The sequence below is a fragment of the Bombyx mandarina genome, chromosome 15 (assembly GCF_030267445.1).
Source record: "Bombyx mandarina strain Sakado chromosome 15, ASM3026744v2".
NCBI lineage: Eukaryota > Metazoa > Arthropoda > Insecta > Lepidoptera > Bombycidae > Bombyx > Bombyx mandarina.
The window spans coordinates 6,033,756-6,050,695 of record NC_143221.1 but is presented as its reverse complement, the minus strand read 5'-3'; the positions used below and the strand labels follow the sequence as shown (position 1 = coordinate 6,050,695).

Here is a 16,940-nt window from a genome sequence, read left to right as displayed (position 1 = left end):
TTAACTCCATGAGTACTTCATTTGAAGGATTCATTCGTGAACGACAAACGGCTAGTACCTACTATTTTGTTACTGATCTGTGGATGTTTGTACGTTCGTCCACAGATTAATAATGTGTGGGTCCGCCAGAGAATTGAACTAAAAATTGAAATAATTGAACGGTAGAAATTGTCAAGAAGAATGTGTTTGTTGAATCTTGACTTATACCTAATTGGCTAAACCAAAAAGTCAAAGAGAAAGTATATAATTTAGCCAATCATAAGTCTAGGTTTGGCTCTTCATTTAACAAAATTTCACCGAACACTGATCTGTGATACAAAAACTCAAAAAAGTCAAGCTGTCAAAATAGATCTTGGAATTTAATAAATTAATAATCTATTTAATTGATTAGTTAGGAAAATGATTAAACTTTTTTCATTAAAACAACAGAAAAAAGATGAAGAGGGTTCTACCAGAGGAGGAGGATCACAAAAAAAAGCATCAGCAGCCCAATTACGAATTACAAAAGGTTCTAGGCGATATTTTCAGTGTTTACTAGATTTTTCATGTTTAATTAAGCATTACCAATGAATTTCCTGTATTTTATGGCAGAAATATATTGGCAACAAATAAGATATCATTAAAATTAACTTGTTATTTTATAAGATTACTCTCCTTTCCTATATGTATCTAAAATAGCTTCATTTCATGACCAATATTAATGTATCCACAGATTTGAATGAATTGAATCTACCGAAAACATGCAACACAGAATTCCCTGATCCGGATGACCTATTGAATTTTAAATTGATTATATGCCCAGATGAAGGATTTTATAGAGGAGGAAAATTTGTATTTAGCTTTAAGGTGAGCTTTTGTTCATTATTCATCAACATCATAATTAACCTTAAGATAACTTTCGATGTGTTCACCAGTAGATCACATTCATTATCTCAGAGCTGAATCACTTCATATGGCAATATTGTTGGGTACAGGAAAAAAATTGTGTGCAAAACTTGGAACTATAAGAACTGATTCTAAATCTGTATTTTTTTACAAACTAAAATCAGATAGTTTGGAAGAGTTGACTGGTTTTTGTCAAAAAACATCATTGCATGATTGTATTTAAAAAATTTACTGTCCTGATTAAAAATTAAATCTATTGATTCTGACTTGGTATTAGGTGGTCAAAGGTAGTGTACAACTGGGTAAACACTGATCATGTCTATATCTCTTCTATAATACTTTTATTATATTCTGGTTTTAAGCATTGAACATCTGATGTCGAAGTCCTCGTCCACATGATGGGTCTGTGTTGGATGGCTGGATGGCCTCACTGCTGTTGACTGGTCAGTAGGGATGCTTATAGTGATGATCCCATCGGAATCTGCCTGTGTCTGTGATTACCATCCAGAAATTTAACATTAGAGTGAAGCCTGATGGATACATGGGGTAGACTGCGATAGACTATGAATTTTTTTGTGGTTATTGATCTCTCTCTCTTTCTCTCTCTCTCACACACTCATGCACTATTGTTGGTACACCACATTCTACCTTGTTCCTATTAATGTAGGTAGATGAGGTGTGAATCTTTAAGAGCATCTAAAAAAACAGAAAATTTTGTAGTAATACTGATGATCATTGCTGATGATGATAACTGCCACAGCTTTTTTTTTTTTATAGAATCATATGATTAACCAGTTGCCCATATTAAGTATTTAACTGAGCCCCACACCCTACAATGTGAACGTCACAAATCATCTTAGAAGTGTGCAGACAAAAGAGGACAAAGTTTCATTAATTGATAAAGTGTAGTAATAAAACATAATAACAATACAACATAACAAAAAATTTTAAAAGATTTCACATGTTTGTACAATTCTTTTATGACATTGATCAGTCTATAGCAAAAACTTTCTCCTGTGTTATTTCGCCTGTCATCTTCTTCAACATCTTGAAGACAATAACACCCAGATCCTGAAAACCAAATATCTTTTATCGACTCTAGGGGATAGTAGTCGCTAGCAACCTGACCAATGAGGCAGAACTTAGTTAATGATTCTTCAGTCTTTAGAGATCTCTTCAATTCATCTTTACCCGGAACAATTTCTCAAAGGATGTTTTCAAATAATACTAACCAGATGGAGCTCAGTAGCTAATACTTCTTTTACTATTGGTTAAATTAACTGTTCCTCAATTGAATATGTATGTTTATAGTAATAAATATTTTATATTAAACAAAGTCCACAGTCTTTTTGCTGAGAAGCTGCTGAAAAAAGCTTTGACTTTGAAGTTGGCTGAACTTCTTTGTTGTGTCTGGAAAAGATTGCAGACTTAATAATAAAAACATTTCGATTATTGAGTTCAGAAGCGAGATATTTGGGGTCTTGATTGTAATTTTGCAATTACATACTCCTAATTTTCGATTTTTTTTAACATCTTGCACTTGATCAAACTCAGTGATCGGTCAGTGCTATTCTAAATAGGAGACAGTTTGAGTATAGTTATTAATACAATCTCAGCCCACGGGCTATGATATAATAAACTAAAAACGGACCCCGGGCGAACCTTGAGGTTTGTCGAGGACTTCAAGGTGATCCCTCCCTCCATATTCTCCTTCTTTAAGCCTAATCTTTATAGATTACAAACTTATGTTATGTTACACATGGGTAGGTACCACTATCTTTTCCATTTATGCCGTGAAGCTGTCATGCTTTTCGGTTCGAAGGGTTGGACGACCGTGAGAGGAGAGTTAAGTCATCGGCTCGTCTCAAGTGACTAGCAGCATTTACGCTATGTTATTTCCGATAAATATTACGTAGATAATACCTGAGTAAACTGAAGTATTCTAGAAATGCTAAAGCACTTTAGTAGATAGTAAGTAACTTGTTTCTTTCTAACAAATATTTTTAACGAATTTTCAGGTAGGACCAAATTATCCTCACGAGCCGCCCAAAGTCAAATGTGAAACAGCAGTTTATCATCCTAACATAGACCTCGAAGGCAACGTGTGCCTGAATATACTCAGGGAAGATTGGAAACCTGTTCTCACAGTAAACTCCATAGTGTACGGTCTCCAGTATTTATTCTTGGTAAGCCCACTAAATTGATATAAAGACAAAGCAATTAAGAACTTCTCATCAAACAGTTTTCTTTTTTTGGTTTATCTTTACCAGAAATTGACAAGTTTTGGTGTAATTATGATTATTTTTGTTTTTTTATTTATTTCAACCTTTCAAATACTTAAATTTTCGTATTCACCGACGAGTCTTTAAAGTATTTTTAATTATGTCTAGGACTCGCGAAAACCGACGAAATAGCTGCTGGGTATGGTTTGATGAAAAAGTTTATGTTTGAAGTAATATTAAATTTAGAAAAATGTATTAATCTCAAGAATGTTTCGGAATCTGAAGAAATTTACTGTACAAAATGCTCTTTTATCAAACTTAGGGCTGCCGATAAAAATCATAACTATAAAAATATTCGTATATTAGCAGTACTCGTAAAGATAAATATAATGAGATTAGATGAGAAAGTCGCTATTCGTCCGTCATCACACGTATTGCATTTTTATCTATTTTGGTGTACAATAACGCATACTCTCTCTTTCATTCACGGTATTGTATTTTATTTTTATCCAGTTTACATGTACTTGTATTCTCTTGTATAATTGTATCCTATAACTCTCTGTGGACAGAGTTCTTTGAGGGATTGAGAAAATTTCATCATTTTTATTTTATCTTCGCACGAACTGTCAGCAAAGTTTATCCATACTTTCTGTGTGCTTAGTGCGAGTTTTTTAACGTTCTCGATTGCGTAAAAGTTACGTGAAATTTGTATGCAGCTGGAACAGTGCCCCTAGCGGCAAACATAGGCAAAGGTTCCGACTCCAAACAAATAAATTGACTGGTGGTAGGACCTCTTGTGAGTCCGCGCGGCTAGGTACCACCGCCCTGCCTATTTCTGCCGTGAAGCAGTAATGCGTTTCGGTTTGAAGGGTGGGGCAGCCGTTGTAACTATTACTTGAGACCTTAGAACGTATATCTCGAGGTGGGTTATTTACGTTGTGGATGTCTATGAGCTCCAGTAACTACTTAACACCAGATGGGCTGTGTGGTATAATGCTTATATTATTATCACGTTTCACTTAGAAAATTAATTTCCAAAAATATGTTATGATGTTTTTTGCATTGCACGTAATGAGCACGAACAAACAACGGCAGGGATTTTAGATAATGATACAATAAGTGTAACCTATGACCAGCAGGTATCACCACCTTTAATGTTTGCGATAAATAAGGAGAACGTACTTTAGGTAAATGCGCCACCCACCTCGAGATATACGTTCTAAGGTCTCAAGTAATAGTTACAACGGCTGCCCCACCCTTCAAACCGAAACGCATTACTGCTTCACGGCCGAAATAGGCAGGGCGGTGGTACCCACCCCCGCGCAGACTCACAAGAGGTCCTACCACCAGTAAAAAACATGTATTGGAATTGTTTTTTTTTTTTTTTTTAGGAACCAAACCCTGAAGATCCCCTCAACAAGGAAGCAGCGGACGAGCTCCAAAGCAACAGGCGACTTTTCGAACAACACGTTCAGAGAGCTATGCGAGGCGGCTACGTCGGCACATCTTATTTCGAACGATGCCTCAAATGAAAACCTGCACACGTGTAAAAAATGCTAACAACCATATAAATAATAATAAAATCTCATTTTAATGTTTTCTATTGTTTCGTTTTTATTTATTTAATATTGTTTTTTTAAAAAGGCATCTCTAATGCCATGCCCAACAAGATATCTAAAGTACAATTATATTGAAAAAGCGTTTAATTCACTTGAATTTTTCATATATTAATTTCATAACAAAATATATGAGTCGTATCGATCGATCCTATATTTTTCGAGTTGATATCAAATTCAAACACAGTTATGTCTTCATAGTTAAACTTAAAAAATGTCGCTAGTGGCGCTTAGGTCATTGTAAATAAAGAACTGCATTCAACAATTCTTTCATTTGAATACCTAAGTATATTTTTGATGTTGCCTAATCCTTATCGGATGGGTAACTACGAGGGCTCCACTAAAAGTATCGGGAATGGAATATTTCCACTGTTCCTGTCATACTAAAATCTTCTTAATTGAAAACTCCTTGGTTTTAAAAATCGAATACCATTTATTTATTTAAAAAAAGATTCTCGGTCTTGTCACGAGGTTTTGTCAAACTTGTTTAGTCGTTGAGAAAATGGAATTGACTCGAGAAAATTCAAGAGCGATGATTTATTATGACTTTCGAAGTAGTTTAACACAAAAACAGTGTGTTGACCGGATGATTTCTGCATTTGGTGATGAAGCCCCATCCAAAACCACAATTTATCGCTGGTTTGCTGAGTTTCAACGTGGACGTGTCAAGCTCAGTGATGATCCCCGTCAAGGTCGTCCAAAAACTGCAGTCACCCAAGAAAACGTTGATGCTGTGCGTAAGCTGATTGAGGAAGATCGACATGTGACATACCGCGAAATTCAGGCAACTTTAGACATTGGCATGAGTCAAATACAAATAATCTTGCATGAACAATTAGGTGTAAAAAAGTTGTTTTCCCGATGGATACCGCATTCGCTCTGTGAAGAGCAAAAAGCGGCTCACGTTACTTGGTGCGTCAGAACTCTCGAAAGATTCCACGCAGGATCCTCAAATGCTGTATACAACATTGTATCAGGTGACGAATCCTAGATATACGCGTACGAACCCGAAACAAAAAACCAGTCACGAGTTTGGGTGTTCGAAAATGAGTTAAAGCCAACAAAAATTGTTCGTTCACGGAGTGTTGCAAAAAAAAAGGTGGCCACGTTTGTCTCCAAAACCGGCCATGTTACGACTATTCCTCTTGAGGGACAAAAAACGGTTAATGCAGAATGGTATGCTAGCATTTGTTTGCCACAGGTCGTTTCTGAACTCCGTAAAAAGAACTGCAACCGCCGCATCATCCTCCATCACAACAATGCGAGTTCTCACACCGCGCACAGAACAAAAGAGTTTTTAGAGCAAGAAAACATAGAATTATTAGACAATCCGCCGTACAGCCCCGACCTAAGCCCTAATGATTTCTATACTTTCCCTAAAATAAAGAATAAATTGCGTGGACAGAGATTTTCATCACCTGAAGAAGCTGTGGACGCCTACAAAACGGCCATTTTGGAGACCCCAACTTCCGAATGGAATGGTTGCTTCAATGATTGTTTCCATCGTATGGAAAAATGTGTCAAATTTCGCGGAGAATACTTCGAAAAGCAATAAATACATTTTTAAATAGTAATGTTGTGTCACTTCGGTAATTCCCGAAATTTTCAGTGCCGCCTAGGTAGTAACTATAAATGTACTTTTCTAGTTATTTACCAAACAAACTATTACTCTGCTGGTTGGTGGATGAAATAGCATACACAAGACATGAGTAAATGCATGGAGTATGCGGTAAGTATCTAACAAACCACTAAATACTTACTAAATAGTGAAGAATTCGATAAAAAGAGAAGGAAGAATTTAATTGATATGATTGAATTGATTTAGTGACACAAACGAATGTTTTAAAACCAATCCTAGTAGGTGGCACCGATGACGTCTGATCTGGCATCTATGCTAGTAAAAATACATTTGAGAATGCGGCTACCTATTATACCCGAATTTTTAAGTCTACAAATATCGTTCGTAAAATCAAACAAAAGTTTAAAATTTTGCACTGAAATATTTATTCCTTTTTTTTTAAATGGAATTACCGTCTGAAAAAACTTGAAAACTATTTTTGAATACCTACCCAATTCGTAATTTAAATTTTAATACGCTTACCTCCTATTCAATATGACAAAGTAAAGAAGTGTGAAAAAATCCCTGTAGTCAGAAATGTTAAAATATCATAATTAAACCAAGCAATATTAAATATAAACTTTTTATGTAAATTCGGCGCTCCCTAATTCAAAAATAGTAATAATAAAGCACATAATATGGCGCTGCACATTCTAATGTTTTTGTTAGGATGCTGTAATATGTAGATAAATAAAAATTAATGTATGTTCTTGAGATTTGAAACGGTTTTTTGATTTATATTAAAGGTGATTAACATTAAGTAGGTAAAATGAATTCAAGGATCGTCGTTCATGATAAACGGGCGGTGTTTTTTATTATTATTTCTTATTGTTTTCTATTTCAATTTTATATTTCCTACTAATGTTGGTAGCCTTGAGGGGTCTGGCTGAGCCCTTGCTCGCCCACCTGTCCTTATGAATCTGGAAAGGCCTCTGGGCCACCAGTAAACTCTCAATCATAATTTGTTTTTCTCACGGGGCCTGACGAATTTGCTAACACTAGCCCTAGCAAGAGCAGTGTTTCGCAGAATCTAATACCGGATCGGAAACGCGCTTCACTGAGAAGATCCGGCGAGAACTCAGTTGGCTGTGTCTGAGGATTAATTTGCTCGCCTAGCCCTTCGTCACAAACGACGGGTTCGACGTGAAATATTTCAATATTTAAAAACTATACTAAAACTAAGTACAGTCTTTAAATAATATCAGAAAAACATCGAGATATAATGAAAACCATTACTTATATTCATAACTTTATTTAATACATGATACATGACAATGATTTTTGTTTTTTCATCGTGGTTCAAGTATTTAATAATGTCGAGATTTAATAAGTACCTATTTTAATTAAGCAGAATTCTGTAAAATAATATTACAATAATTAGATTCAGGACCACAACGACTTGGACAATACAATGATTTGTCCATAACGTGAATTTGAAATGCTGTTTTATGTTTCACGAAGTGAGCAACGGGCGAGGGTCGGCCTGAGTCACTCCAATCAGTAGGTAGAACCTAAGCTAAGCTGGCACCGACCGCGAACGCCCCGCCAGTTTCCCTCTGAACGCCGATCGGTCCGCGCGCTCGTTACTCACTACGCTTTCACCTCACGACAACGTGTTCAAGGCAGAGAGCTGTTTCGACACGGCATTCGGACTTCGGTTGCGAAAGTCTCGCGATGATATACAAGTGAGAGCTGACATCGAACGTCAGGGTAACGCTCATCGTGCACGGTGAGCCAGTTTATTCACGAGAGACATTCGAAACGCGCCAGCTGTGAGGTACGGGGGGCGCGCGACGCCGTCGGTTCGTACACGCGGGAATAACATTTACCCACGGTTACTTGCTGCAAGTCCTAAGAAAACCAATTTTTAATGTGTCAAGTCAGTATAGCTTATTGCTGCTACGTCAGATCGGAGAGCGCCTCGAGCAGGAACTACAAGGTTATGCAAATGAGTTCTGAACGATTCTATACCAGGGGTAATCAAAAGACCATTCACAACTTTAATAAACTTTAATGTTTTCGTGTTCCGTTCAGTCTTTTTAGTGCTTATCTGTTTCCAACTGTTTTCCAACCTTTTTTTTTATCTTTCGGAGCCACGATCGCTAATTGCTAATTACTGTGGAAAACGAGTGATAACAAGTCGGAGTGGTGTTTGAGGAGTGCGGTACAACCAGCTGTCAGAGTTAATTCAGCCGGTGATTACAATGGCGGCCAAGCAGGAGGAAACTCTGCTCTCCCGCTGCGAGATTCCCATCATAGACCTAGCGCACATAGGTATGTTTTATTTAAAAATACTAACCTTTACCTCCAATCTTCAAAATCTTAATTATATTTTTAAACGTTCACTACCTACATTTCTTGTGATATTAAAATAGAGGTAGACGCAGCAACCAACAAAATACTATTCTTTGAATTATTAAGGTCAAACAAAGACGAAACATCTCAAGTAAAAACGCGAAGGCAGCTACCTGAATCCTTATTGTAGACAGCCCCTTGGCGTGTTCCGTGTAGCGAGACCGACAGCTGCTATGTGTCGATACATTTGTGATTAGTAAATAATCTCTATATCCCATTCTTCGAAAATCCTACACGGGGATACCTATTAATCGAGTTCAACGGGTGGTTTGTTGAAAAAACAAGTTTTTTTTACGCTGGGATTGAAAGTCCATACAAAAACAATATCAAATTATCTATACATACACACAAAGAGCGGAATTCAATGGACTGATGAGTAAGTGGGATCCTAAATAAGCCAGCATTCGTGTGTCGTAGTGAATCAAACATACCAGTCATCCGCTAGTCGGTCATTCGTTTTGTTTAGTTATTTTACACGTGTCGCAATGCTGAAAATAATAACTATAACCTACATTAATTACATATTCAAGCCAATTTTTTAGATTCTCCTTAATTTAACTAAGATACATATTTGTATCATAGATTGTACGTATTTCTATCTTAGTTAAAGTATGTATACCCGTACATATTTGTTAGAGAATTAACTATACAACTTCTAAAACGGGGCGAGCGATCACAAAAGTCTGCAATGTGGGGGCAATGGCCAAACGCCCTTCGTAACAGCTAACAGCAGTCCCAATCAAGTCCCGGTTCTACTTGCATTGCTACTACTTTTCCCAGTACTAAATTTTCCGTACCTACTAAAAGAGAAACATACACACGACACTACACACGACATTCTAAGTCTATAAAATTGCAATGAACTTTAGTGAAAATACCTTTAGATGTTATTTAAATAACACATTACGTGCGAAAAACAATATTTCATAAATATTTCGAAGTCACACAAACGATACACATTCGGTAGTTATTCAATTGAATTATACGTGAACTACTAATACTTACACAATAATTTGAAAATTTAGACATGTCCTGATTTCTATAAAAAATCCCTCTGCGTTACCCTTAAGCCAGATAGGACGAAGACTCACAACCTCTTGTCCTGGTAAAAGGCCAGGGCCACCAGTAATCCTCCAATCATAAAAAAAAGACTCACAACGTAGCTAGAATAGCCCTTTGGGCTACCAGAGAGTAGGTAGACGGAAAAAAGATGAAGTTACACAGTATGATTGCAACAATGGATTCTAAAGTAAAGTAATTTTCAATTCTGGAAAAATTCAGTCGGTCATTCAAATTCCGCAGTCAATCTGTAATAGTATTATACACTCTACCTTAAATCATAGTTTAATGAGGAAAAATCTATTTGCCTTTACGCAAAACGAAAAAACAATACTCATGATATGGATAAAACTTAGTACGCCCTGTTCGAATTTGGAGATGTTCATAAAATAATTTTATTATTAGACGAAACGAACGAATACTAACAAACTACCAAGTATTTATACGTAATAGCTGAATACTTTCATAACATCAAGCAAGCTTTGATCGGAACGCGTTTGCCAGTTTTTGTGGTTTATTTAAGTTATGATTCATGATTCCCAACATATTTATTGAAGTATGTAGATACAATTTATGAGAATCATTCTCAAATCAACCATTTGGCGTTGCTATCCGGTGTAATATGTACTTGTACTCACTAAAACGTAATCTTACACATTTTTTATTGTTCAAATGTCACCCCCAAAACGCGTATTGGCTTTATTTATCAGTGTTCGTATTTCTAGTTTTATTAAAATATTATTCGATGAATCACTAATTATTATCATTCAGAGTTTTAACGGTTTCGTAGGAAACACGCTGCTTTGTTCTTTTCATAAACCGCTCCTTTGTTTTAATTAAACAAGCCGTTAGAATAAAAATCGTCTCGGGTATTCGGTGTAACGTGAAGGTCACTACGTATTGTCCCAACTCACAGATAAGATAATATTCTTATTACCGTACATTGCCAACGACGAATATCAAATAGAAACAATCAAAAACTTATTTCTCTATTTTTGCTTTTCTAATATTTAATTGATAATTCAACTATAAATAATTTACACTACTTTATATATTTTGTATTGTCAGTCAGTTTTAAAAACAATCATAAGATACAAAATATGGTATCAGTTCACGGTTTTGTTATTAACAATGTAATAAGAAATCCGTTAAGCAATAATAATATCTAAAATACCGTAACGTTTCCACGGTACAGTTTAGTGATAATTAATATGTCACAGTTCGTCCTGATGCTGAACACTGAATACTGACCCAGTTGCGCGTTCTCAGTTGTCATTACTTTTTTCGAAAACTCAATTATGTAGGTTACGGGGATTAAAATTGAATTCAATTTTATTCGTATTATGTCGGTACTGTAGTCACAGATTATTTATTGTGTTATATCGTTCTCTTTGATTAAGGATAGTTTCCAATGCACTAGAGATGAGGAAACCATTTCTCTATGTACATTCATACTAATATAATAATTGGGAATGTGAGTTGTTTTTTTTTTCTATGTTATAATTTGACAAGCTTTCTAGCTTTCTAGCTACTCAATTGATCGTAAGGAAATTTTGTATCCACGTAGACAAGGGTACAGACAAAGACATAGCATAGAGATCTGAATGAAAAGTTGAATTCCCGAGAAGCAGATTTTATTTTCTAGATTAACGCGACGGAAACCGCGTATAAAAACTAGTTATATAATTTAAAAGATTTGTTTTATAAAATTAAATAACGTGCACACCGCCGAGAGTTCACATCTCATTAAAAGTTTGATACTAAGAATGGTATTAAAAAAACTTAGTAAACCCAAAGTAAAAAATAAAATATATCATAGGTACATTATTCAACGAACGAAGCTGACACCATCTTTATAATTGGAAAATTTAATTGAAGTCTGCTTGTAAGTGAACGCAAATTTACATTATATTACCTTTAAACAAGCGTGTAATTACATCCCAACATTGTTAGAATAGACGAACTCACTTCACGATCACATGGCTCCTTTACACAATTGGCCATAAAGGGTGACATAACAAGCCGGCAGGCTCCCGGTCACTGTCCTCGTCGAACCCGTCGCTTGCGGCGTAGGGCTCGACGAGCGAATTAACCCACAGACATAGTCCACTGAGTTTCTCGTCGGATCTTCTCAGTGGGTCGCGTTTCCGATCCGGTGGTGTATTCTGCGAAGCACTGCTCTTATTAGAGCCAGTAATAGCAACACTCCGGTTTGAGCCCTGTGAGCTCACCTACACGTTAGGGCGAAGCTGATATAGCCTCTCAAGGCTAACAGCATAGGTAAGAAAAGAAAAAAGGCAAGCTCTTCTGAAATTGTTAAGGATACAGTCGCGTCGTGTAACTGCTGCTATCGTCACCACAGCTTCAAATGAATTAATATGATAGTCTACAAAATTATTACTATTCCGGTCTATATATTATACACTAGTACATGAGATATACAAAACTTGACACAATAATCTCAGTCTTTACCAGTGCACTTCAGTGATTTTCCAGCTATGCCATCGTGCAGCACTGCAGCATCTGTTAATCTGTTATCTTGGATTTTGGAAGTTCAATTTATAATAATGAAATGAAATTTGTCTAATATGTGAACTTCTTGAAGGATTTTGGATCGGTCAACAAACATTTATTTCTAGAAAAAGAGTAATAATGACTTTAATGTAGCATAGATTAAAAATTCAAGACGAAAACGAATTTTTTTCTCAACTTTTGATTTACGGACCACACATTAATTATTTTGATCGTAGTTTGAATATTCATCGCGGCAAGCTGAATCGTAGTCAATAAATTGGAAGCCATAACTCATTACATCGGACCTATTACGAAGAACCCTTCTAAGTCAGAGTGAATCTATTGTGTTGTAGTCCATTCAAATTGCAAGTCAAGTAATTGTTTGAGGTGATGAATTCCATGATTCTCTTACTATCGCAATAGTTATTATCAAAGTGGAGTTCGTGCCTCGAACAAAAAAAACAGTGGACTATGGATTCGTTTGCCATAGTTGACACCCTATTAGTTACCTACCTACTATTACGAGTAGTTAATTATGTCAAAAGAAACCTCCGTACTTCTTCCTGATTACGTCTACGTCTATAAATAATAGACACGTCTCCCCAATTAACAATTACTATGAACATTGTGTAAACCAATCTTAGCTTGGATTAATGGCCGACGAGCGTGATCCACGTCAGTCGTTTTATAACACGAAACATAATTTAACGCTATTAACTGTATCTGTGCGTTGATTACAATGCGGCAGTTAATTAAATTTCGAAAAAAAAAAAAATGTATGAGTCATTGCAATCTGTCTAATTTTAATGAGGTATAACAACTAACGAATGAAACCCACACTGATCTTTAAACACAGTAATTAATAATTTTCAATATAGTTCATGAAATTAAATTCAAGTAAGTAAAGTTTATTTTATTTTTATGATTATGATTCAAACATTATAGATAGGACTAACTACGTAGCAGCTGACGTTGCGTCGGCATCATGGCGTCAATTTAATCTTGTCACTTGAAAAACTATCAGTGTATAATATATAGCTTTCCCTACATGGCGTTGGATTAGTTCGTTATTTGCATATTTCTATTTTCGACCTAAATCCTCGTAACAAGAGTCCGGTTGTTCGCGACGACGGTGTAGAAATTTGCGAATATCGTCCGTTCGTTCACCTGTGACCTGCTTGTGTGTAACCATAATAGTAAATAGAAATACTACAGCAGTGTATATAAATATTTAAACGTATACGATGCCTATAAAATTGCAATATCAAATTTTAAAGAAAAAATTGGCAACTTTATCATAGCAATCAATTTACCGAAATCTAAAACATGAGATAAAAAAGGTTCAGTAAGAAAAAAAAACGACTGATAAAATATAAAAATATGAACAAATATAAAATCACCAGATATCTTAAATGTACCTACTGTATGTTAAATGATTGATGGGATAAAATAATTTAGTATTAACCTTTCAAACAAATAAATAATAATTTACAGCGGTCGACAAATGACAAGGACAAGAGATGAACATAAAGTACAGTACAAAAAATACAGTCGAACATAGAAATTACTATTTTTTTTATTGCTTAGATGGGTGGACGAATTCACAGCCCGCCTGGTGTCAAGTTGTTACTGGAGCCTATAGACATCTACAACGTAAATGCGCCACCCACCTTGAGAGTTTTTAAGATCTCAATATAGTTACAACGGCTGCCCTACCCTTCAATCCGAAACGCATTACTGCTTCACGACAGAAATAAGCAGGGCGATGGTACCTACCCGCGTGGACTCACAAGAGGTCCTACCACCAGTAAAAAAGTTGCCTTAAAATATTTTAAGCATAAATTACGCAAATCATGAGCGGAACAAGACTTACAGTTTTTAGGCATTTAGAAAAATGAGTTAGGTAACATCAGAAATGAAAAACCTAATATATTTTTAAAAGACAATTAACTTAATTGTGTCATTTCATATGCGTTTATACTGAGCGTATGTACCTGTATACGCAAGGTCCAATCTGCATTGGCAACAGGATCCTGTCTAATCAGTTACATACGTTTTATTATAGTTATTTAGCTAGCCTCCGAAAATTAATAATAAAACAATTTTGGCCTAAAGGTCTAGATACCAGGCCATAAACTCCAAAAATAAAATAAAATAATAAAACAATTCTAGTTTTGGCTCTGAAAACGAACGCGTGTCACATCGCAAAGTAAATGGATTATGTGACATAATATTAAATCACTTATAATTAAATCGCAATCAAAGTTGCAATCATACATTCCAGAAAAATACTGATAAATGATTAAAATTAAATAAAGTATTTTATCAGGTCTACCGTATTATGAAAATTTGATGTGAGTAATAAAATGGAATGGAGATTTTTGTGAAAAATTAAGTAGGGTATTGCGTAAAATGAAACTTTTGTAGATTATCTGCAGCAGCCACTTTACTCGGACTTTTTACTCGCACTCCACATATGAGCCACATATATTATAGTATAAATCAATAATTTTACAGCATTATACACCGATATTTTATAACACAAATGAGAATTTATTTCCAATAGAACAAATCAAAAGTTCTGTATTATTTAACAGGCCCATTCTTCCGACCACTCTTCATTAGCTCACACATAGATGAAAATAAATCTTTATAAACGAAAGTGTGTGAAAAAAGAGATTTTCTTTTGCAATTTTATCAGCCATTGTTTACAAGGTTTGCCTCCTGTGATCGAAATGACGCGCGCGTCGCGACCGCCATTGTGTTCCGACACCATCTGTGTACACCTGAATTGCTGACACTATTTGCATGTACATATTTGTCAATCCGAATCATGAACAAGACTAAAATGATTTGCTTTGTTCGTAATATGACGTCATCGCTTCAATTTGCACCATTTATTTACAATAGAAACACAATTTATATTTGACTAGCAAACTACCTTGATTTCGCGCGGGTGCAACAGGCCATTGTGCTCCTAGCTCCTAGACTTTACCAAACTAACTAAGAGATTTCTATAATTTTCTTTGTGTCAAGAAAACACAGACTTTTAAGGAAAACACTTAAGCAGAACTTTCCCCGAAATAAATAAACGACGATGGCGAAAATCGTATCAACATTCATTTTATGGTTGATAAGTCTAAGCTTCTAAGCTTAGACTTCATTATAAATACGAGTACTACTCAGTTGAACTATTTGGATGATACATAGGCGACACTGAAAATTTCGGGAATTAACACACAACATTACTATTTAAAAATGTATTTATTGCTTTTCGAAGTATTCTCCGCGAAATTTGACACATTTTTCCATACGATGGCACCAATCATTGAAGCAACCATTCCATTCGGAAGTTGGGGTCTCCAAAATGGCCGTTTTGTAGGCGTCCACAGCTTCTTCAGGTGATGAAAATCTCTGTCCACGCAATTTATTCTTTATTTTAGGGAAAATATAGAAATCATTAGGGCTTAGGTCGGGGCTGTACGGCGGATGGTCTAATAATTCTATGTTTTCTTGCTCTAAAAACACTTTTGTTCTGTGCGCGGTGTGAGAACTCGCATTGTCGTGATGGAGGATGATGCGGCGGTTGCAGTTCTCTTTACGGAGTTCAGAAACGACCTGTGGCAAACAAATGCTAGCATACCATTCTGCATTAACCGTTCTTTGTCCCTCAAGAGGAATAGTCGTAACATGGCCGGTTTTGGAGACAAACGTGGCCACCATTTTTTTTGCAACGCTCCGTGAACGAACAATTTTTGTTGGCTTTAACTCATTTTCGAACACCCAAACTCGTGACTGGTTTTTTGTTTCGGGTTCGTACGCGTATATCCAGGATTCGTCACCTGATACAATGTTGTATACAGCATTTGAGGATCCTGCGTGGAATCTTTCGAGAGTTCTGACGCACCAAGTAACGCGAGCCGCTTTTTGCTCTTCACAGAGCGAATGCGGTATCCATCGGGAAAACAACTTTTTTACACCTAATTGTTCATGCAAGATTATTTTTATTTGACTCATGCCAATGTCTAAAGTTGCCTGAATTTCGCGGTATGTCACATGTCGATCTTCCTCAATCAGCTTACTAACAGCATCAACGTTTTCTTGGGTGACTGCAGTTTTTGGACGACCTTGACGGGGATCATCACTGAGCTTGACACGTCCACGTTGAAACTCAGCAAACCAGCGATAAATTGTGGTTTTGGATGGGGCTTCATCACCAAATGCAGAAATCATCCGGTCAACACACTGTTTTTGTGTTAAACCACTTCGAAAGTCATTATAAATCATCGCTCTTGAATTTTCTCGAGTCAATTCCATTTTCTCAACGACTAAACAAGTTTGACAAAACCTCGTGACAAGACCAAGAACCTTTTTTTAAATAAATAAATGGTATTCGATTTTTAAAACCAAGGAGTTTTCAATTAAAAAGATTTAATATGACAGGAACAGTGGAAATATTCCATTCCCGATACTTTTAGTGCAGGCCTCGTAACAACGTTGTTTATGCGTTAAAGAAAATTTATAAAAAATTATGGTACCTTATGGTAAGTAGTACACAGTAGATGTCACCAGTATCAAATTAAAAAAAAAAATACTTGCAGGCATAGCTCAGATACATATTTGTAATATAAAAAATATAAATGTGGTGTCGTGGAACACCAGGTAGGAACG

At 35.9% G+C, this 16,940-nt stretch overlaps 2 protein-coding genes across 2 annotated transcripts in view; both read left to right on the top strand.

The window, feature by feature from the left end:
* Positions 1 to 275: 275 nt before the first annotated feature.
* UbcE2M (NEDD8-conjugating enzyme UbcE2M) lies at positions 276 to 4,705 on the top strand. The gene is made up of 4 exons (XM_028180070.2): positions 276 to 508; positions 713 to 846; positions 2,904 to 3,071; positions 4,499 to 4,705. The coding sequence occupies exons 1-4, from the start codon at positions 400 to 402 to the stop codon at positions 4,637 to 4,639; spliced, it is 552 nt and encodes a 183-aa protein (XP_028035871.1). The 5' UTR covers positions 276 to 399; the 3' UTR covers positions 4,640 to 4,705.
* A 3,123-nt stretch (positions 4,706 to 7,828) lies between these two features.
* FNSI (flavone synthase I) overlaps positions 7,829 to 16,940 on the top strand; it is a 40,621-nt gene continuing 31,509 nt past the window's right edge. The window contains exon 1 of the mRNA XM_028179984.2: positions 7,829 to 8,615. Coding sequence (XP_028035785.2) covers positions 8,546 to 8,615 — 70 coding nt within the window. The 5' untranslated portion in view covers positions 7,829 to 8,545. The remainder of the gene's footprint in view (positions 8,616 to 16,940) is intronic.